Source organism: Camelus ferus, chromosome 4, assembly GCF_009834535.1.
Source record: "Camelus ferus isolate YT-003-E chromosome 4, BCGSAC_Cfer_1.0, whole genome shotgun sequence".
NCBI lineage: Eukaryota > Metazoa > Chordata > Mammalia > Artiodactyla > Camelidae > Camelus > Camelus ferus.
The window spans coordinates 30,531,953-30,554,575 of NC_045699.1; the positions used below are offsets into that span (position 1 = coordinate 30,531,953).

At 41.1% G+C, this 22,623-nt stretch overlaps 1 protein-coding gene across 7 annotated transcripts in view; it reads left to right on the forward strand.

Annotated features, from left to right (window-relative positions):
• GLIS3 (GLIS family zinc finger 3) overlaps positions 1–22,623 on the forward strand; it is a 499,691-nt gene that overhangs the window by 446,742 nt on the left and 30,326 nt on the right. For all 7 annotated transcript variants that reach the window (XM_032477747.1, XM_032477748.1, XM_032477749.1 and 4 more), the window contains one exon: positions 5,455–5,623. In XM_032477747.1, the coding sequence (XP_032333638.1) occupies positions 5,455–5,623 (169 nt within the window). The remainder of the gene's footprint in view (positions 1–5,454; positions 5,624–22,623) is intronic.

A 22,623-nucleotide genomic window follows, 5' to 3' on the forward strand; every position in this document is an offset into this window, starting at 1 on the left:
AGGGGTTCTGATCCAGATCAGCACTTTGAGGCCTTATCTTGCACCCATCCTGCATTTGACAGGCAATATAGTATGTTGGTGAGGGGCATGTGGTTGCAGTCTGGTTTCCTGGGTTTGAATTCCAGGTTCATGTCTTACCAGTCACGTGACCTAGGCCAGGTAACCTAATCAGGAGCCTAATTAGGCCTCAGATTCCTCATCACTAAACTGGGGAAAGGTTTGCAAAGTACTAAATAAATGTTCACTATTGAATCTGGGGCATGGGGCAAGCAAGAAGATGAAATGCAGCTGAAATATGTTCCAGCACCTACTGCTCAAAGTCAAGTCCCCTGACCAGCAGCCTTAGCATTGCCTGGGACTTTGATAGAAGTTCAGAATCTCAGCACGCCCAGCCTCCAGGACCTAGTGAATCAGAATCAGTATTTTACCCTAGTAATTTGTTTGCAAATTAAAACTTGAGAAGCAGGATTCTAGCTGCCCAGATGATTTAGAACATCCAACTGACTATTTTCAATATACCTCAGACTAACATGGGAGGTCTTCTGCCCTCTCAAATGATGAAAACATAGTCACCAAATGACGCCCATGATAGCCTTCCCTGGCTCAGGTGATGGGCCTGAGAAAGACAGTCTTCATTTTGGGAAGGTACGAACTCTTTGCCTCCCTCTGCTCATATGGTGAATATGTGATCACTGAAGTATCCCCAAGGGTGCCCTGTCCATACTTATTAGAAATATACATTAATTGTTTTCATTTGGACACATAGCAAGAGAGCTGCCTATTAACCCAAATTAACGTAAGCCAGTTAAAGGCTCAAGCCTAGAAGGCCCTGGTCCCAATAGATGGTGAGATGGCATCTGGAGACCACATAGATCAACAGATGATGCTTTGTTGAAATTAAAAAGCCTGAGTCACCTCCACCTACCTCTACAAGGAAACAGGGTAGGGGGACTGCAGTAAGCCAAGCCTCAGAGAGAAAGAAAGCCTCGAGCCGCAGAGAGGCCAGCTCCTGGTCCTCTGCTGAAAGCAGGGCTCACAAATTCATCTCAAGACCAGGCTTTTATTTCCTTGGGGAATCCACCATCTCTTAATCACAAAAGCAATAAGAATTTCCAATATGTTCCTCTGCCGTGCCTAATCAGTTGTTCCAGCTGCCACTCATCAGCACATTCTGGAGGCTCACCTAAGAGCTCTCTTACAGCCTTAAAAGCAACACTGACCCCTGAGGTGACACTAGACAATGAAGGCTCTCCCCGTGGGTAGCCTGTGTGTGCTGCTTGATTTGATCACAACAGTTTTGTTAACATTGCCCTGGATTCTGGAGGATACGTTCTCTTGGTTATGCTGTCATTGATAGGCCTCATTGTATGTCCCATTGGTGGAGCTGGGAAAATCATTTTGAGTGTGTATGGAGGGAAATTTTTCCAACGTGAGTAACCTTACACTTGCACTCTAACATGGAGATTTTCTTTGTGAGATTAAAAATCACTTAGCAAAGCCTGAACATTTGTAAGTATGTGTTGTGGTAGGCAGGCCTGTGTGAAGTTCTCAGGTATTTGACTTCAAATGTTGAGACCAGCGCTTACCTGGTACAGAGTAGGGGCTGGAAAATTGTGCTTGAATGAATGAATGAATATTCTTAGACCGTGGTAAGTCATGGTAATCCTGGTTGTATGACCTTGACAGCCAGAAATTCCCAGAAGTCAGTGTAAGTAAGAGAGGTAAATTGCCCTGTGCCACAGTGGCAATTTCTGAGAAATGTGGCTCTTTGGTAGAGGTCAAGGGCAACCCTACTGAAGCCATACCTACCTGTCTCCAGAGTCTTGTCCATTTTTTATGAAGGGTATGTGAGATGGGGATTGTGTGAATGTTGGAAAGCCATGCTCTATCTTTACTTCCTCTAAATCTCTGGTCATTATATTGGTCTCAGGCAACATCCACAAACAGCCGTCTTGTCCTGGACTCTGCGTGCCAAGTACTCTGTGTAAACACTGAATTATAAGCTTCAGCTAGGTTATCACACCAGAAGAGAATGTGTCTTATACTTCTCATTCCATCTGTTAGAAAACAGAGGCAAGTCACGGACTTCATTTTGCTGACAGGTGATTTCTTATACCCTGTGTAAGAAACTGTTCCATGTACTTTAAAGTGAACCTGAAAGCCCTCCCTTTCTTGCTCTCATGGGGCCCCCAGCCAAAGGGTCTCTCTGCCTGTTCCAGTGCCGTTCACTGGCTGTAGCCAGAGATGGAGGAGCTGTAGGTGTGTGTGTGACTGTTGGTCAATCAACACTTGACCTCAGCACAACTGGAGGGCATGTTCTGAGCCTTCAGCTCTGTACCCGTACACCTCTTAGGGGGGCTTTCTGCCCTCAGGCTTCTCTGATGCCCTAGCGTTAGGCATCTGTGAGAGCCTTTGGCCACTCTGGTACGTGTGCCTACTTGTTAGTGAGAGTGAGGTAACGCCCTCGATCAGTGGGGAACAGGCGTTGGTGCATAAATGTTCCTTTCTGTCTCTACTCGTGGAGCCCACAATGGGCTCCAGTGGCATTTAGATTGTGTTCATCCTTGTTTACTAAACAAATGTGAATGATGCTGATGTCTGGTCTGGTCTATCCCAGGACTTAGCTCAGTGTCTGCCGCATGGTACATACTCTACTAATATTTGTGGAGTAATCGGCTGCTGAGAGAGGAATGAGGGGAAATCAAGTAACTCTGCACATACCACCAAAGTATTAAAATATGTCCAGAAAGGTAGAGGACATTACAGGCCAAAGCACAGTAGCATAAATTGTCGTGACGTATTTGAGGTGTGGTCAGTTGTCTGATTTGGCCAGAGCTTAAGGCACATTTTTGGGCCACAAATAAGATATTATGTTAAAGCATTGGGTTTGATGCTCTATACTAGTAAGTCTCAGTATTTTGGTATAATTGACATATAGAGGTCTGTTCCCCTCATTAAACTGCAGCCTCCTAGTTAGCAGACACAAACTACTATATAAAACAGATAAACAACAAGGTCTACTGTAGAGCACAGGGAACTGTATTCAGTAGCTTGTAATAATCTATAATGAAAAGAAATGTGTATGTATATAACTGAATCACTATGCTGTACACCAGAAACTAACACGATATTGTAAATCACCTACACCCCAATTGAGAAAGAGAGATCTTTGGTCTCTCTTCCTGAGACAAAAACAAACATAAAATTAATATGCCCAACTGAAAAACCTGCAACCTACTCAAGGACAGGGACACATATAGTAGAGTGACTAGCATGTATTAGGCACCAAATAAATATTGAATTTAAAAAATAATGGTTGGAGGATGGACAGATGGGTGGATGGATGGCTGGATGATGGATGGTTGGTCCTGGCTTTTAAATAGGATGAAGGAGTGGACCTTAATCAGTGTGTGGCAGGCTGCACACAATACCAAATTTCCCACTCTGTTTCATTGCAGATAGTGCAAAAACATAGCTAATATAGCTAATGTAGACCTTTGGGAAGCAGCACACTTTCTGTTAAACCATAGAGGAGAGCACAGAGTGTACGCACCAAGTTTCCCGGTTGCCTGTGGGTTGTAAACAGCAAGGCAGCACTTTCCTTGCGATAAACACACACATGTACATACAAAAATACCTCCGGGGATAATAAGTGATGAGTGCATTCAGCAGCTACGACAAAATAAATAGGGGAGCTCACGTTTCTACATTAAGGCAGAAAAAAAAATTAGCTATGTTTTCACAGTGTCTCTGTGACCTCTTATTATTCCATTAGTTTTTAGAATAGTATATAAAACACCAAGCTTCATGCTGACAAACACTGTATTGAAACAATTGCCACAGTCAATCCAAACAGCCTTCTCCCGTGGGTAAAATTATTATTTGGAATACAAGCAGAATGTGGTTGCCTGGGCGAGCTGAGCAGAAATGAGGGTAGTGATTCATAAGGTGACTCTAGCGAGTTTGCAAACGTGCAGCTTTGCTGGAGGCTGACACACAACAGAAGTTCTGCATTGCCCTTTTGAGCTGGTAGGCATTTTCTTAGTCTCACCACCTCTTCAAGACTTGGAGGGCTGTGGAGGGTGCAGGCTTCTGAGGACAAGAGTTAACATGACACAGTGCTGACTTACCAGAAATAAACCCTTCAAATGAGATCACACTCCTGTCAGTAGCTTTTTGAGCGGGAAGATGGTAATTCTGCTTCTTTACATGTTCCTTTAAGTACTTGAACTCTTATTCCATTGGATTAAGCTTTTGGGGGCTGGGTCATCTGGGGTATTAATTCTATCCTGGAGAGGTTGGAGGAAAGTGGTACTGGTCTAAAAATACAGCTTCTTGAACTTTTAAACCTTCAGATCTCTTTGATTATGTGGCTTCTTTTTCTTAATCCTGAACCTGAGTTTTTAAAAATTTTAAAAATCCATTTATCCTTTGATATCAGTAGAGTAAGTTCAAAAAGAGCAGAGATGGGTATAAAGCTCAGAATAGCTGTGTATAGAAAAGGGAGTTAAAGAGAGTCAGCATAATGATGCTGGTATGATTACAGCATAATGAGATGTCTGCTGAGTAGGTCCAGGCACCTGGTAGTGATAGACTCGGAAAGTGACAAGCCCCAGTTTCTTCTGTGACATCGTACCAATTAGCTGATCTAAATGGGCACACATTTAAGTGTGAGGTCACATACGGTTCTCAAAGCCTAGGCTGCCTCCTAAAGTGAGGCTGTAACTCACTCTCTCTGTCATAATGGACAGTGGAGGGGAAGATCCCAGAGCTGCATTTGAGGCCCCCTTTCCATATTTTGTGGTGTTGGGAGAGGACTCACTTTTGATGAAAACAGTACCTCTGTCCATCACACCACTGGGGAAATGCCCAGGGTTGGTTAGACTGTGAAGTTAAAGGAATGTGGGCTCCTGCGTTGGTTAGGGGATCGGCAGAAGCTCTGTTCTCATTACATTGATTTAGCAGTGATGGAGGGAGCTGGGCCTGACCCACAGCAACCTACTGCAGCACTGAGGATGGGAAGAAGGCCTGTGCTGTGCCCTTCCAGGTCAGCAGACAGAATATTCTGTTACCTGACTCTCATCCCTGGTGACTGAAAAATGCTAATACGCAGACCTTCACCCAGGTGACAACATCACAAGACTGACTAATTATACGGTGTCCAGACAGGAAACTTGCCGGGCCAAGCAGCTCTTACGAGACCAACCATGAACGTCAGCCTAGAGCAAGCTGAACGTGAACTCCTCGGGCAGCAGTAAAGGCATGTTAGTGGGGAAACTGCTCCACCATGAAAACAAAAGCCGTGTCTAGCCAGGAAGGGAAGAGCTGTTCCCTGAAAACCACCAAGAGAAAAACAAACAGGCCCCTAAAATATGCTTGCTGTCAGCCTTCAGCATGTACAGTCGTGCTCTTCGTGTGGTGTGCAGTCTGATGCTTGTTCTCCCTTGATTGCAGCTTCCATTTTCTCGGGCAATCACTCAAGCCGAAGTGGAACAGCTGCTGTGGCCGTGCCACCCCCACATCCTGTCAGTCACCCTTCTCCGGGACATAACGTACAGGGGAGCCCCCACAACCCCTCCTCCCAGTTACCTCCACTCGCAGCTGTGGACGCAGGAGCTGAGAGGTAAGGCCATCTGTCTCTATCTTCTAATAGGTGTCGCCGCCAAACCTCCTTCCACTGAGAAGTGCTTTGACAGTTGCCGAATTTTATTAATAATCCATTGGGGGGTTGAATTACCCAAAGGTGACATTTTAAAAGTACATACGCAAAGCACGTGGATCAAATGTCTCATTATCTGTTTTATTTTCCACTGAGAAAATGAAGTTACTGGCAGTAGCCAACTGAAGTTGGAGGCTGGGAAAATGCATCAGAATTTTCCTATCTTTCCTCAGTTTGTTTCAAGGACCCAGTTTTTAGGTCATGTCCCTACAGGTTGAAATGCTTTCCAGATGTAAGATGGTGCCTTCAGCACATAGATTAGTAGTGTTATCTGGAGAGTACAGCACAAAAGGGCACAGGATCTTACATGCACAACCAGGAAGGGGCTGTTCACTGAATACTTTGTGTAGGTACCACCCTCATAGAGAGTTTCTATGAGAGAAAGTTTTAAGATCTTGACACTTCTGTCCCTGTCTTTGGACTGTCCAGTCCTGCAGTGATGTGGACAGCATGCCACTCGTCTCTACTTGTCATCTGGCTTGAATTGACCTATGTGGGGATTACTCTCAGACATTCACAGGGAACAAAGTTCTTGCGGGCACCCCTGTGCGATCCTGGAGTCACAGGCACTTGGTGGACAACATAATGGGTTGAATAGGCAAGAATCTTTGATTTCACCAGCAGTCTGTGGTTTCACTGGTGTTAGCCTGATCTATGAGTTGGTTTTTTTTAATGTGTTTTTAAGTCCAGTAAACTATGTTTTTAAAATATATGCCTGTCCTTTATTTATTAACACATCTGTTCATTGAATAAGTATCTTTTGGGTACCTGCTATGTGTCAGACATTGTGCTGAGAATGCAAAGATGATTAAAACCTGGTCCTGCCCTTACAGGATTTAGTGACAAGGACAGACAAGTTGATAAAGTATAGTAATACTGGTTGGATAAATGACATGACAGAGATGCCACAGGAGCCCAAAACGGGTGTACCCAACTTTGCCTCAGGGAGGGAGTGAAAAGAAAGACAGAACAATCTAGGCATTGTAGGAAGACTAAGGCTTTCCACGTGGATAAATGGGGAACAACACCCAGGGTAACCAGAAGAACATACATAAGACATGAGAGGGGCGAGGGCACACAGGGAGGGAGGGAAGTGCCAGTAGCTCAGGTAGCATCATCAGGTAGACATGGCCGATGAAGTCAGGTAAGAGTGGGTTGGCTCATGTGGGACCGTATATTTTATGCTAAAGATTTTGCCTCGTATCCTATTGGAAGTAAAAAACCAGTAGAGGCCCTTTATTAGGAGAGAAACACATCAGATTGTCATCTTAGAGAAGGAACTCCGGTGACAAGTTGGTAGAGTGATTAAGGCTAGAAGCAGGGATGAGAGGTAGGGGAAAAAAGAAGGAGGTTGTTGTAGGAGTGCTTGTGAGCAATATGAGGACCTGAAGTAAGGGTAGAGAATTTATTCAAGGGCTATTATTTAGGAGGCCAAATTACTAGTTATTAATGTATATGTGGAGTGAAGAGGAGGGACCAAAATTCATTCCGGAGTTATACCCCTAAACATCAAGATGGAAAATTGTGCCATTAACAGAAGAAAAGAGGGTGTTGAGTAGAGGGGAAGGTGGGAAAGTAGGAAATCTGATAATAAATGGATGGTAGGGTTGTGGGTTGTAGGTGGCTGTAAAATATCCCTGTGGATGTGTGTCTGAGAGGCATTTAGAAACACAGATCCAAAGATGTTAGACTTATCGTTACAGTTCTGTGTACATGGTTAAATGTAAACAAATTATTAGCCTTTCCCCCCAGAATCCATCAGCAAAGCCATGCAAATGATAATCATCTATTAAGTTCACAGACACTGAGGACAGGCATTCTTGCCAGTTAGTTGTAATTCGGTAAGTTGAGGGTTTTATTCATTTTAGGATTTTATTTGGTGTCCAGTTGAGTTTTAAATGATATTATCCATGGGCTTCTCATCATCCCATTTTACTCTGCCGGGCCAAGAATCAAGGTAGTGAAGTTAAGAAATTATCCATAGGGACCTCTTCCTCTGTCTCATCTTCCTATCAGTAGTCATAAGACTCTACAAGAATACAAGAGAAGAGCAATCTATGTGTTTTCTTTTTTGTAGATAGCCTTTAAAAGAATACATGTAGAAAAAGATTTTAGCCATTATCAGAGTCAAAAACACCACCGCAAGTACCCAATTAAATCCCAACTGCTAATTGTTTGAGTGTGTTCCTTAGATGCTCCTGCTGCTTTCTGGTTTTGTGTTTAACATTTTGTTTTATTATTTTTCTCAGTTTCTTCTTTTGAACATTTGTTACATATAAAAAACTCCAAGACTAGCACAGTGAATACCTATAAACCTCACACCCATATTCACCCATTGTTAGCATTTTGCCGCCTTCTCTCTCTGTCTCTTTCTAACTTGAGTGATCCTTTGTTTTCTTGCCTGTTTGTTGTTTCTGAACCATCTGAGAGATTGCTGTGAATATCAATGAGCTTTAACCCAAATTACTTCAGGAGGGATCTCCTAAGAAGGACATTTCTCCTACATAATCAAAGTGTAGTTATCACATTCAGAAAATTTATGCCAATAAAGTGTTATTATCTAACATGCAGTCAATACTCAGATTTCCCCCTTTGTGTGAATAATGTTCCTTATAGCTAGAGTTTCTTTTTCTTTTCTTTCTTTTTATGATCCAGGATCTAATCAGGATCACAGTTCTTTCTCTGTCTTTTTTTTTTTTCAGTCTTTTTGACTCTAATGGAAATTTCCAGCTTTAAAAAAAATTATCTTCTTTATTATTATTATTATTGCTTTTCATGACATTGACAGTTTTTGAAGAACTCGAGACATTTATTTTGCAGAATGTCCCACAGTTTGGACTTGTCTGGATTTTTCCTCCTAAACAGAGTCATTCATTTTTGGCAGGAATGACACCTGGGTGATGCGGTGTTCCTTCACTCTTCTGAGCCTTAGTTTGCACCTCATGGGAAATTAGGATTAGATAAACTAAAGCAGGTAGAGTGCCTGTTACATGGCGTGAAGACAGACAACCTTGGCATGGCTGAGAGATTCAGGTTTGGAAGCCAGAGGATGTTGCTAAGTGATTGCAGTGGCTGATAAATAATCCTGGAAGTGAAAATGGAGAGGAAGGGAGAGGTGGTGGTACTTTCTATGACTGGATGAAGTGGATATTTTCACTTTTGTGGCGTTCCCCTGCTGCTCTGCTCCCCCTACAGGATGTGTGCCCTTTCCCTGCGCCAGCCCAACTGGAAGGGGCAAGCTCAAAAGATGTTATCTCTTCCGATCAGGTTTGGAGAGGAGGATGACTTGAAACAGCTCTGAATTATTCACTGTGTTTGCATTAGTGTCCAGCATAAAAACACTAAGAGGAAATGTGCTTACCTTCCGCTTTGGGTTTATATATCTTTGCCTCTGTTTGCCTGGGAAATCCCCCAGTAAAAACTCCAGCAGTTTTCTTAACGGAAATAGGTTTATCACACTTTGCGATTTTTAGTGGGAAACTGGCATTTTTTCCTGCTTTGTGGGCATTGATTCATCATTTATGTAGCTTTAACTTGTTAATAAAACAGCTGAGTCACTGTCATAAGTCAAGAAGGGTCCACCATGTCTACCCAGTTAGCATCAGTTTCTTTGATCCTTACCACCGTAAAATAAAGTTAATGCAAGTTCTCTCAATTTGATGAGGTTCCACTTTTATTTTGAAATATTATCCGAATGACACATCGTTTCAGTGATTTAAGCAGCACCACACCACATCACTTAATGTTGATTTAAAATTATTATGGGAAGTGGTGTTTTACTATGTCATGTTGAACAAGCCAGTGGTACTTGATGACAGTGGCTTCCCATAAGAGGAACCCAGCGTCTTTGAAAATGTTAATTTGTTAGGTTTCATAGTAATTCCGTTATACCAGAGAAAACAAACATTAATGGGAGTCCCTTTTTGAGATGGAGAAATCTTGCAATCCCAAGAATAAGTCAGCTGGATTTGTGCCACTCATTTTGTCCAAGAGCTTGTCAGCTGCCTCTCTTCATTCTGAAGAAGCCCACAAACACAGTGAGGCGTGTAGTACAGGTGACAGTTTAGGGGGCTTCACCACAGTGGAGCGACATGTAAAGGGCTGGCTTCCTCTGAGCCCTCACTCTGAGCCAGAGAAGACTGAAACAAGGAAAAGATGTGGTCTCCTTGGGGAGTATACAGTCTAGTTTAGGGATCAACAGCAAAGAATGTTAGGAACAATTGTTTCTGTGAAAGCAATCAGAATACCTTAACCAAATAAGGAATATCAGTTTCTTGACTCTGTATCGAGTGTTGGGAAGCCTTACTAGTTCACATCCATATTAGATGTGATATTTCTAGAATTCTTTGTATGTGCAGTCTTTCTATGCCTCTGAGTAACCGGGGCTGGTCTTCATAGATATCATTTTCTAATTCAGTATTGCGAGCATACTGTAGCTTTCCTGGATGCTTCTGGGTTAAAGATAGCAATTGTTTTCTACATAATGTCTCTCTTATTCTGTACATTTCTTCATCTCTAGTCAAACCAGCCTGCTCACTGACTTAATTTCATTGTTTCTGCATCTTAATTCAGGATCTTCTCCTACCTAAAGATACAATAAGGATCTCCTCTCATTGTTTTATTCTTGACTAAATGTTACCAGCCTGGAGCTTGGCCTAGTTCTTGACCCAGAAAGCCTCCTTGCCTCTTGCAGCTTCCCAGTTAAATCCCTGGGTTCTTATTATCTGTTTCCTTTATTTTCCATTTCTCAAATGTCCACTTGCTAACTGTACTATTAGTTCTCCAAGGGAAGGAACCTAGTGTTTCCTGGTACCCTCCAGGGTTCCTGTGCTGTCATTCACAGTGGTAGATGCCTGGAGGATTTGACAAGGGAAGTGGGCCAGTGAGGGGAGTGCCTGGGAAACATGAGGTCATTGCCAACTCCCACTGTCCAGGTGGGAGCTTCCTAGAAAGGATTAGCCCACTAATTCATTGGTTTTGAGGGTGGTGGCCCCGATTTTCAAGGCCCTAGCATCTCATATAACCTGCATACTTCCATACAACACATAGTTGCTCTAATACACCTATTCATGCCCACATACACACATTGCTAGGAGTCTCTTGCCATCACCCATTGCTGCGGTTCCCTTGGCTTTCCTGTGGTCTTCAGTACTAGAAGCTTGATATTAACTGTTCTCTCTTATTTGCATCTGTGGTATCTGAACAGCTCAAAACTAAGCCACTGTTTTGCTGTCCTTTCCTCTCCAGGACTTTCTAAGCAAACAGGGACACTGATATCTTCACCTACTCAGCTTTTCCGTACACACACACACACACACACACACATTACACATAATCTCTCCTCTATCTTTTTAATCTTGTATTATACAATCCTAAGCATTGTATAAAATGTTAAAGTTTATCAAAATCTGTCCTTGCATTGGGGTTCATTCATTTAATGAGTTATTCACTCAGCTGGTATTTGGACATGGGGCAGTGTACTGAACACTGAGGATATAGTGGTCAACAAGACTGACAGGAGGAGGCCTGCCATCTCAAAGCATCCAGTCCTCTGAGAATAACCAGGTCAATAAGTGATCATAATTGACGATGTTATGAAGGGGTGCTATAGGAGGCTGGGGAGGCACACAGAAAAGGCACCTAACCCAAAATTAGGGAGGGGGGAATAGAAGAAGAAATGTCTCTCTGAAATCTGGAGGTCTGTAGGACCCAGCTAGGCAATACTGTATGTACAAAAGCTAAGAGTAAAGAGAACAGGGATGAAGCTTTAGCAATAAATACAGGAGGAGCCTCAGGAATTGCATCAAGGAGTTTTGGCTTTATCTTGAGGACAGGGATTTGTATGTTTGGCCAAGAAAGGTACCCTAGTGACTCTGACATACATTCCAAGGGCTCCATATCCTATTACCCACCCAGAAAGAGTTCAGAACTATTCTGTGCCCAACAGAAGAAGAAATGATGAAGAATGTACAAATGCTTTATCTGGTCCTCAAGCAGGCAGAGACTGTCCTTTGAACATCCTAGACTGATAAGGCAACACAAGGAGTTTGCTGTTATTTTCCTTTTTTAACACAATTTGAAGACAGTTTTTTCCCCCTAGAAATTCCAAGCTTGTATTTTATATAGTCATGACCTATAAAGAGGATTTCGAAGAGTCAGTGTCAAAAAAAAAAAAATTACCTGCAAGTTAGAGACAAAGTGACAAACATCTGACAGTTAGAGCTGTAATATCAATAACTTGGCCTCACTTGTCCTACTATATCAGAGGAGCCTTGGGTATTATTAAGAGGTGTCCACATTGCTGTGTGTCATAATTTAGTTGCGGTGTACCCAGTGAGCCCTGCTCTGTGAGGCTCCTTGATGTGTATTACAGACACTTTCCCACATGTATAGAAAGATAACCTAACTTATAAGAAAACAAATAAGTATTGGCCAAAAAACAAAGCTCATCAATCTTTATCATTGAACTAACTGAGAAAAGCCATAGTCGAAAAATAAATATAAGCCTCAAATATCCATTTTTGCCAGCCTGTGTGTTGGTATCTACATCGTCCTCTGTTAGAGTCTATAGATGAGATGCTCACCTAATGCCATGTGATCAGAAGCATCATTCTTTCTTTTTGGGCTTCAACATTTTCTGTTCAGAAAACAGTTACCACTTTTATTATCCCATTAAAGGGGTCAGTTTCTTTCTAGAGAATTGACTCCCACAAATATTCAAAATTAAAAGAGGTGGGGTCCAAAATGTATCCCCTCCACACACATCTACTTGAGGATTGCTGAATGCAGTGAACTTTGTTCCTGATGTTGATGCTGTGAGAATGAAGAGGCAGAACTTCCAACATCCTAGCTTTGAAAATGGAGATTAGAGCATTGGGTCTTAGACTGGAAAAGCTTTGGGTCCTTTTCCTATTTTGTTTTTTTTTTAAATCTGTGGAAAGTTCCTAGTACTTCTTGATGTTTATTCCAGGACAGAAGAGTCCACCAGTCTTTAAACTTCTTAAATATTGATTCATGACCATAACCATGCTTTATCCTCAGTGGAAAATATTAATTGATTGATTGGCCTTTGGAATGACCTTTCTTCTCACAGAGATAACTCTCTCTACTAATAGCTTCTTATAAATATGCCACCCTGATTTACTCCTCAGAGTCACACATACAGAGAAATTGGGGATATTTGTTACTTTCTTCTTACCTAATAATTGTGAATTGCTCCTTTGGAAGAAAAAGAAAACAACAACAACAAAAAAGCATTGCTGAACTAGCTTCCCTAGTCTTCTCTGATTAGCTGCAATTTAGATATCTGTGTGGTCTGCAAAAGTTTTATGAGCATTATTTTCAGAGCCCAGTAAATTTCTTGATAATGGAGGAAAATAATGAGCTAAGTCTACGTGGCTATCTTCAATTTACATTAAAAGCCTCAAATGCCTAGGAGTCAACTTTCATTCCTCCCTTTGCCCAAACCCTCTCACTATTAACCTGTAAGTCCCCTTAGCACTATCTTCAAATACATTTTAAGCCTCATCAGCCTTACTCCTCCAACCCTGTTCACTACTATCCTCTCCCTTCTCAAGTAAATGGAATGTAAATGGAGTCACTGAGGATTTCCTGGTCACATCTGTGTTCCCACCATACTAGGAATCAAATCCAAACTCTTTTTGTAGTCTACATGGCCCTCTATGGTCTGGCCTTAGTCAGATTCATTTACCACTGCTCCTCCTGCTGTATCTGCTCCAGCCGCAGTGGCTTTCTTACTGCTCCTGGAAAACCCCAACTCTACTTGCCTCAGGGCCTTTGTGTTTGCTGTTCCTGAAACCTGAAATGTACCTTCACCAGAACTTTACATGACTTGTACCTTCATTTCTGGTGTCTGTGAAAATGTTACATCCTCAGAAAGGCCTTTTTTGACCACTCTGTCTAAAACACCCCCTCTCCAACCTCACTCTATTCCTTAATTTTTCTTTATAGATTTAACACTCCCTGAAGTTACACTTTTTGTTCACTGATTTGCTTACATTCTACTAGCATGGAAGCTCCCCAAGAGCAGAGACTGTGTCAGGCTTACAAGTAACTTTTTCACCACCCTCACCCTCTCAGTGCTTGGCTGGAGGTAGGGAAGGGGCACCTGAGAAATTGTGTGGAAAGAATGAATGTTTGTGAATGGAAGTGAGGACTGTGACTGTGATTCCTTTACCATCTCCATGAAAGAGCAATAATCCTGAGCAGGTGATTGTTGCTCTTCCATCTCCCCATTCTCCTCTGTGTCACTTCATGGCAGAGCAAGAGACATTGATGTGAGCATGTGTGTTACTCTACCAAACAACTGGCTTGACTTGTTCAAATATTTTCCCATATATTTTTAATTTTGAAATGCACTGTTTCTTCGTTTTATACTATTACAAGCACACATCACAAACAATCTATTAGAATGTCTGTAAAAGGAACTATAATTTTTAAGTGCCAGTGAAGTTGTTCACCTCTGAATGCCAAATCAGCCATCTTTATTTTGTTCCCACATTCCAAACAAATCCACCTCATGTGAAGTCCGAGATGATGTTTTTTTAGTCCCCTTGGTTTTTCAGTCAGGAAAGTGAGTCATGACAGTAACAAGGCTTTTAAGGTAACATCGGATTTTCGTTTCTTGCAACCTCCGCTTTATTGCATTAGCATGAAGCAGCCTGGGGTCCCAGCTAACGTGTAGCCTTCAGTGTCTCCGTGTGTTCTTTTTGCATGCTTGCTCTGAAACAGCAGGTCATGCGGAGCCAGAATTCCCAAAGTAAAAGCACACAAGCCATTCTGTTTTCAACTCAGACATCCACATATTACAAAGTGCTTCATCTCTGACATAGAAAAGGCTGTTCCAAAGAAAGCCTCTGCTTAATGTTTTGACAGTGTGATCTGGAAATCAACTTCATTTTTTCCCCTTCTCAGGTGGAGACACCTGGAGAAACTGGCTGCTAAAAGACTGTATGTCTTTTTGCAGGTGAAGAACTGTTTGTTCATTAGTGATGAGGAGACCATAGAAGTGAGCAGAAACCAAGAGACAAACTTCTTTGGAGTAGTCTTTTTGCCTCCTTTTCTGAGAAATAGCCTTGGTTGCTTCTCTGGTTGCAAGGAGAAAATTTTTTCTGTTTTAATCATCTTCCTCAGAGTAGATGGTTGGAATCATTCTCTTGAATGAGATATTCTCTCCTTAGAAACAGAAATTGTAGTTTCTGGAAAAATACTATATTCAACTAGCCATTTGCACCAATTAGACGAAGGTACCATCTACCTGGACAGAAGAATTGGCACAAAGTTGGGAGCCATGTCTCTGGGACAAGTGGTCTGTTCATCAGAGTATTTCTTCAACAGCAACAGCCAAAATTTATGACTCATCTTTGCATAGTACTGGATGGGGTGCTGGAGATACAAAGTGGTAGCAAACATCTGAGGATCTGATGTTCTTTCCATCTATAAGAGCCAAGAGTCCTTCTCTAATTGTGACTTCTTTTAATATATACTGTTTCTTTTAACTCATTTCTGTAGCCAGTTGAGTCTCATCTTCAAGAGAAGATACAGGAAATTCCTTTTTTGGTTACTACAAAAATCACCTGACATCCTGCAGATAGAGGAAAAAAAAAAAAAAGCACTGGTAAACAGCACGTGTTTTACTGACCAGACCACCGCCCAGCTAGTTTCTTTTTCCAAATTTATGGATTCTATTGATTTTTGAGGTCTCACTTGGCAATGGCTTCCAAGGGACCTGGCCATACTTGGCAGGAGTACTGCATTTGAAGTTAGTTCTGAAAGTTCTGATGTCGTCAAGAGACTCGTGTTTGCAGTTTGAGACTGTAAGAAAGGCATGGAAGAAGCTGGTTTTTATCTACCTATACCTCTCCTCATATTTAGACAAAAATAATACCTTTTTTTGTCATTTCTCATTGCGCATTCTCATTACACTCTCTTCGGAAGGTTCTCCTTTCATCTAATGCATTCCTATTGCAAAGCAGACCGAATTCTGTGCCTAACACCATGCTGAACAAGACAGTCTTCCCTTTGGCACAGGACCAGGAGTTAACCCCCTTGCTGTGACCTACTCAGAGCTGCCCCTAAAGGATGATATCATTACAGAATTTTTTTTTTTCACAGCAGAACTTTTGACATCAAATGTCTGAGACCACTCTGGATAAATTTTCTTCCGGTTGACGCTTTTTTGTAAGAAGGATTTGGCAGAATTAAATTTTTCCTTCCTCTCTCCCCATCATGTCAGATTCTGAAATAGACAAACAACTGAGTCACAGCCAATTCTGTAGTCAAGATCTTCCAAAAAAAAAAAAATGCTCTTGGTTAAATGTGTCCTGCATAATTTCTGTAACATATCCTGGATGTCCTCTCCTCCTCCCTTTGCATTTTCACAGGGGAGAAACTGTGTGATGCCCTGGACCCAATTTCAGTAAATGCGAGGAAAAAATACGCTTCTTTGCCTTGGGCATTGATTACTTTGTTTTCTTGACTTACAGTTTACTCCCTAAACCCAAGTGGAGTAACATTCCTCCAGAACGTCATCCTTTCTCCTTCCCACAAACATTCATTATGATATATATGTGCCTTCTTTATAAAGCCTTGGTGATCATTTCACCTATAGCCAACTTCACAGCCCTCATTTTGTTGTGCTCTGTGGAAGCTCAGGCGATCATTTTTGAGTCTTAGTCTTGTCCTACGGGATAAGTGTTTTGCAGTTAATATTGACCCAGACTCTTGCAAGGAGAGAGAAACACTAAGCCCTTCCAGGGGATGGATTCAGCTCTTTGACTAGTTTGGGACAGAGTCCTCAGATGGACATACAGCTCTTGGCCTGCTTTGGTCCTGCCCAGATGGACAGTGTTGCAACTACCCACACTTCCCCAAGGCCGTTTCTTCATTACTAAAAGCTGGTCTTGATTGTCTCAGAAGCAGAATTCAATTTGCAGTTCCCCCAGTAACGTGCTGTGATTCATTCGGGGACAAATCTGGACTGAACTGAGTCCAAGTGTCTCTTTTGTGAGACAGAAGGGAAGTATAAGTAGATACTATAGTCACCCAGATGAGTCAGCCAGGAATTCATGAAGTGATTCATAAATCGTTATAAAGACCACTAAAGTCTACTAAAATGGAGCGCTGTCTGGCTGTACAAAGTGGGGTATTATCATTGGGGGGTTTTTTTAGATGTTAAATCAAATGTGAAATCCTTAAAACTGTGCTTTTCTTTTTAGGTTTTGAAAAGGATTCCTTTTTTCCCCTTCTGCAGTCAGCCAACTGCTAAAGCCATTTTTCATTGATTAGTTTTCACAGATGAATTTTAAAACCACTACAGATGATACCCCACAATTCTTCGGGGGAATAAAGAATAGCTCCCCAAATCCACCACAGACCAGTTTCTATTCATTATTTCTACTCCCTGGCAGCAAATCAATAATATTTTTCACGTGAATACAATGAAACAAGCTGTTAGGATGCATTCTTCCTTCTTTGGGAGGTCTATAACCCCCATGGAAGAATGAGGCAGCGGGGTAGGGGTAGAGGGGACTATCCAAAGCACATATCAGCCAGCATTTAATCTAGTTGATCATGTAAACACCTCTTTTCAAAGTGTTAACCCCCAAAGCAGTGCTAAAAACACACAGTCCACATGGCTTGCTAGCACTGCTTGCGTATACAGTACAAATGAAGAAAAGTGAGACATATTTATAGCATGTGTTTGACTTGTAATGCAATCTATTAGTAAATTTTGTTTGAAGAAATACAATTGTTAGTTGACATAAAAATACTTTGGATTTATAGACAAGGGAAACAGTGCAACTGAAAGGAGTTATCCAGTTGGAAAGTCTAAAAGTATAAGCCTGGCTTGGGCAAAGAGAACCCCAGTTTCAAACTGAGCACATTCACCAGAGCAAACTGGAAAACACTCACATTGTCAAGTTTCTTCAAGGCATAGGTTACTGATTCCCCCTTCCCCATCAGCTGTCTAGTAATGAGGATCAAAACCTCAAACACCCACAAGAGTCCTCATCCATCCCCCCTCACGCCATCCCTCTGCCTTGCTTTCCGTCTTCACTGGAGAGCATCTTACCTTATTGGGATAAAGCAGGGTCTGGAGAACTAGCTTTGTGACTTTGGGAAATAATTTCATGTCTCTGGGCCTGCTTTATCTCATCCAGATGAGATGGTGCTCCACTGCCCTTCAACTTGAATTATGATTGTATGGATTTGTGAGCTCAGGATAATTCATTGGGAAAGCCAGTACTAAAAAAAAAAAAAAATGAGACTCTTATAGGAGACCACAACTAACTGCTCCTAGAGCTAGAAAGTTAGCCAGATGAGTAAACGCCTCACTTTCTTTGAGCTTCCTTCCATATCTGAATAGTCAAGGGAGAAAAGAAACCTAAGATTTTTTTATTTTTAGAACTCCATAGATATTCTAACATAGTACTCTTACATAACTCTCAAGCATTGGGTATATTTTAATGTCAGGGATACCTTAAATGTACATTCTATTTAAAGCAGTCATTCTATGAACGTGTATTGATCATATAAAAAGTGTCAGACATTCACTGTCTAAAGTACTTTGATATCTGAGTTCCCAATTTAAAATTGTTTACAGTCCACCCCCAACTCGCCCCGTCCATTCTTTATTTTTCTCTACAATACTCATTTCTTCTAGCTCAATACATAGTTTGCTCATTTAAATTTGTTCATTACCTGCCTCCCCTCACCAAAATATAAGTTCCACAAAAACAGAGATGTGAGTTATGTGTTGCTCTGTCCCTAGTGTACCCAGAGTACTTGGTTGGTGCTCAATGAATACCTCTCAAGTGAAAAAATGAATACGTTATCTCAAATTCTGTGATCCCCAGTAGGTGTCGAGAGTATCTTTATTTTGTACTTGAAATCAAGGCTGGGAGAAGTCAAGAAATTTATTCGGGATTACCCAGCTAGTAAGGGATGAAGCCAGAATCCAAACCCAGGTGGGCCTGACTTTTAGTCCATCTGTCGTCTGCGACATCCATCTGCTTCTCCTGCCATTTGCAGTTTTTCTGCACAGGAACCTCACCAGCTTTATGTGTTTCAGTTGGGATCTACTCTTCTACAAACAATGTAAGATTAAGTACTAAATTTACGGGAGAGATGACCTGTTTGCTTCTGGCCCTCCTCACAGCAAGGTTTGGAAGCCAAGTGTGAAGAGAGGGTGGTAGTAGGGCCGCAGAAGGGTAGGAGCATAACCAAGGAAATACTCCTAAGTAATCAGACGTTTTCTAAGGTGTGTATAGATAAATATTTGCAGAAACCTTCCTAAGTTTTTTTTTTTTTCAGATCTTTTATGGGCCCTTTAAAATCTGTTTCCTTCTCTCTCTCTCTCTCTTTTTTTTTTTTTTTTTTGGCAAGCCATTGAACCATGGCTCATGCTAAGGTTATATAAACCCCTCTACTAAATGAGTGGAAATGGTTGACTCAGTTCTCTGGTTTGCTTTTGTGTGATCTGTTTCTGATAAGCAATGATTTTTTTTTTTTTAATTCTAGTCTGTTGTGTGCATTTTTACATAATAATCTTCTATTGTTTCAAAGAAGTATTAAAGGCCAAGGAAGAGACTGGTAAACTATGTCAAATGAAATCTGAAATGTCAACTGCGGATCAGCAGCTGGGGGACAGAGTCGGACCTAGAAATTTCAGACATTCTGTCTTCTGGCTGTAACTCAGAATGAATTAGAGTGATGTCATCTTGTTCTGACATAATGGGGGAATTAGATAGTCCATAGGAGAAAAATTATAAATCACTACAATTTATAGTCAGCATCAAAATGGTTTGTTTATTTTAGCATCAAAATTTTTAAATTCACCTTCTTTGGATTTAAAAAAAAGCTTTCTCTTTTGGGCAGAATATTCAGACCATATTCATTTGAGGTATGTGTGTGTTAAGAAGACTAGGTTGGAAAATAGGTGACAACACTGAGAAAATGGGATTCTGAATACCCCCATCCTACTTTCAGTAACAATCAGAACATTTAAGTTTTGCTTAGTGAGTTTTTGTTTAAGTGTGCAGGGTTTTTGTTTGCTTGCTTGCTTCTAGAGTAAATGGCCTCAAACTACTCAAGTTTCTTGAGTTCTTTTGGCTTTTTAAAAACGTTCCTGGCATGTCTCTTGCTATGACTTAGTGATTGTTTTTTGTTGCTCCCAGGGCCTTGCCTCTAACAGTAGGCTTCTCTTTCACCTTGTCCACTCCTCTCCTGCTCCCTCATCCCTGATTCTAATTTGCTGTTTCTACTCTACTGTGAGCTGGTTAACAACTAAACAAGTTTATAAAAATTAAATTTAAATTAACGGGGAGATTGTGAGAGCCTTCAGTGAAATAGCATGTAGTGTTTTTAGGCAGTAACAAATTGATTCTATGCGCTGTACTTGAAAATCAGTCACATTTATGCACTCATTTCTTACACTGGACTTTTAAGTGCTGAATTCTTGTTTATCTCTTTGTTCCTGGCAATTGTCTGGATAATCAAGATCACATTTTATTACTTTTTCTCTTTTCTCTATACACGTAAAAATTAGAATTTTTCTATCAATTCTTTTCTTTCAAATCAAAGACTACTTTAGGTGTACATTTATTTTGTTTAGAATAGTTTAAATTTTCATTAATACTTAATGTGGCATGACATACTATATTTTGAAAGTATATTAACTTTATACTATATAATCTTATTTATTTGAATAACATGGGGAAAAATCCAGTCTGAATTAGCAAAAAGCAAAATGTAGAGCCAGTCGAAGGCTCAGTAAATACTGTTTTATTCCTCCCAGGTCTCTGAGATAAACGATGCTAAAATCTTGAGGTGTATGTACTTCCACATTTTTTTCTTCGCTCAACATTGTTATTACATTAAATAATATATAGAGCATGGCCAGGGTTTGAAACTTGTGTGAATGAATAGATAAGAATGATTTGTAATAAGCATATAATTATATGCTCTCTAGATAGATACGTACAAAGACATATAATTTATATGTAGATAAATAATCTAAATATAGATATAAGGACCTGTTACATGGAATTAACATTCTAGATGACACCTAAAATGCCCAACTGAATTCTGTTCATTTAGTTAGTTGAATACGCCCTCTGTTCATAGCTAGTAATCATAATTCACCCTATAGCCCCATCATCCCAAATTATAAAAAGAGAAGGTTTTATATTGCTGATAATCTTTGCCTCCTTCCCTTTCCCCATACACATTTTCTACCCTTTGTTAATCAAACCTTTGTTTATGAGTCAGACTTACTGTGGTGTAGGGGAGGGAGTTGTGAAACAAAATTGTTCTCCTCCATCAAGCTGATGATACCAGGGTCATACTTCTCAACACTGCAGCTTGCCCCATCCACACATCTCTGCTCTTGTCAGTCCTCAACAGAAAGGGAAAGTGGCAGAAGTACCAGAAGTAAAGACTGAAAAACCATCGAGAGCATGTTACACCTTTTATTTCCAAATTACTAAATATCATACCCTCCTAAAAAAAAAAAACAAAACCAAAATTGAGGTGCTGGCGATGGCTATTCAGTGATGACATAGGTTGCTTTCCTATTCAAATCCACTCCTTTCCCTCCCTGGAGATCTGCCCACAGGATCCAGTGTTGGTATGTAGTGTGGGCTCCTTCCAGAAGTCTGTGACCCCACAGTTACTCCTCCCTCTCGCACAACCTCGGAGTGACCTGTGACACACAGTGAGGACATGTTCCCCAAGAAAATAACCTCTATACAGGGAATCATGACATATAAGTTTTTTACTAGATGTTCTCAGGACAGTGCCAGGATTCATGTGCTATGTTTTTTCTCAAGGCCATTCAGCACATCTTTTCAGGCTAATTCCAATTCAGATGATGTGCTTGGAAAATAGGTATTTACCAGGCACAGGACACTCAGATACTATTCTCTTCCAGCTGAGTGGAGATAAAAATTTTTGATTGAGCAGGCATCCTAACCCAGCTAGTTGGTTTAAGCCTCCTCTGACTTCTCTTCTCCAGAGGTTAACTAGTCCAAATCCTCCCTGCTTGGTTCCTACATCACCTCCTTACATAGTCTCATCAGACCTCAGCAAGGGGTGTGCAAAAAGAAATGGGATTTCATCTTACTGCAGCAATACAAACGTAGAAGCTCTGCCTTGTTAAATACTCTGGTTCAAAACATTGCAAATTGCTTGATAAATTTGACTGGTTCATCCTCCCTTTGATTATTTGTAGCCCAACAACACAAAAAGCCCAGCAAAACAAAGGGACCTGTTTTTATGAAATAAGTGGTGTATACAGACAGCACCATTTACACGTTAGAGTAAAACAAATCCTGTCTTTCTACACAGCGTAAGAAATGGCCTATTGAAAGTTTTCAATGTACTGAGCCTTTGGGGAGACTAAACACTTCACTGCTGATAAAGCTCCTCCCACATTACTGTGATGCTTCCTCTCACTGCACTGACAGGGTCCCTGCTCCTTTCTCCACCACACTTGCACCAGCCCCCTACTGAACTGGCAAATCAAGTATCATTTTGATAGTCTATGGTCATTGCTCAACTTGAACATTGTTCCCATAAGTATACTTCAAGGGAAATTCAATGTTCGAAAGTATAAATGGTCATTTTAAACCTAATGAGTCCAATTCTGCCATTTTTCCTTACGATTAGAAGATCAATGGCTAGTTATCCATTTTATATCTCAGGTTAGTTGATGATGTCACCTTATTTAAACACCTGTATGTCCTCCCTCCAAAACTACCAGTAGTCTTACTGTGATTGGCACTTCTGACTGCAAAAGATGTCCCACATTGTGTTCCTGTTACACCCTGGGCAATGTTCTTTGCAAGCACAGAACCCACACAGATCTCTTGGGTTCTGGATTT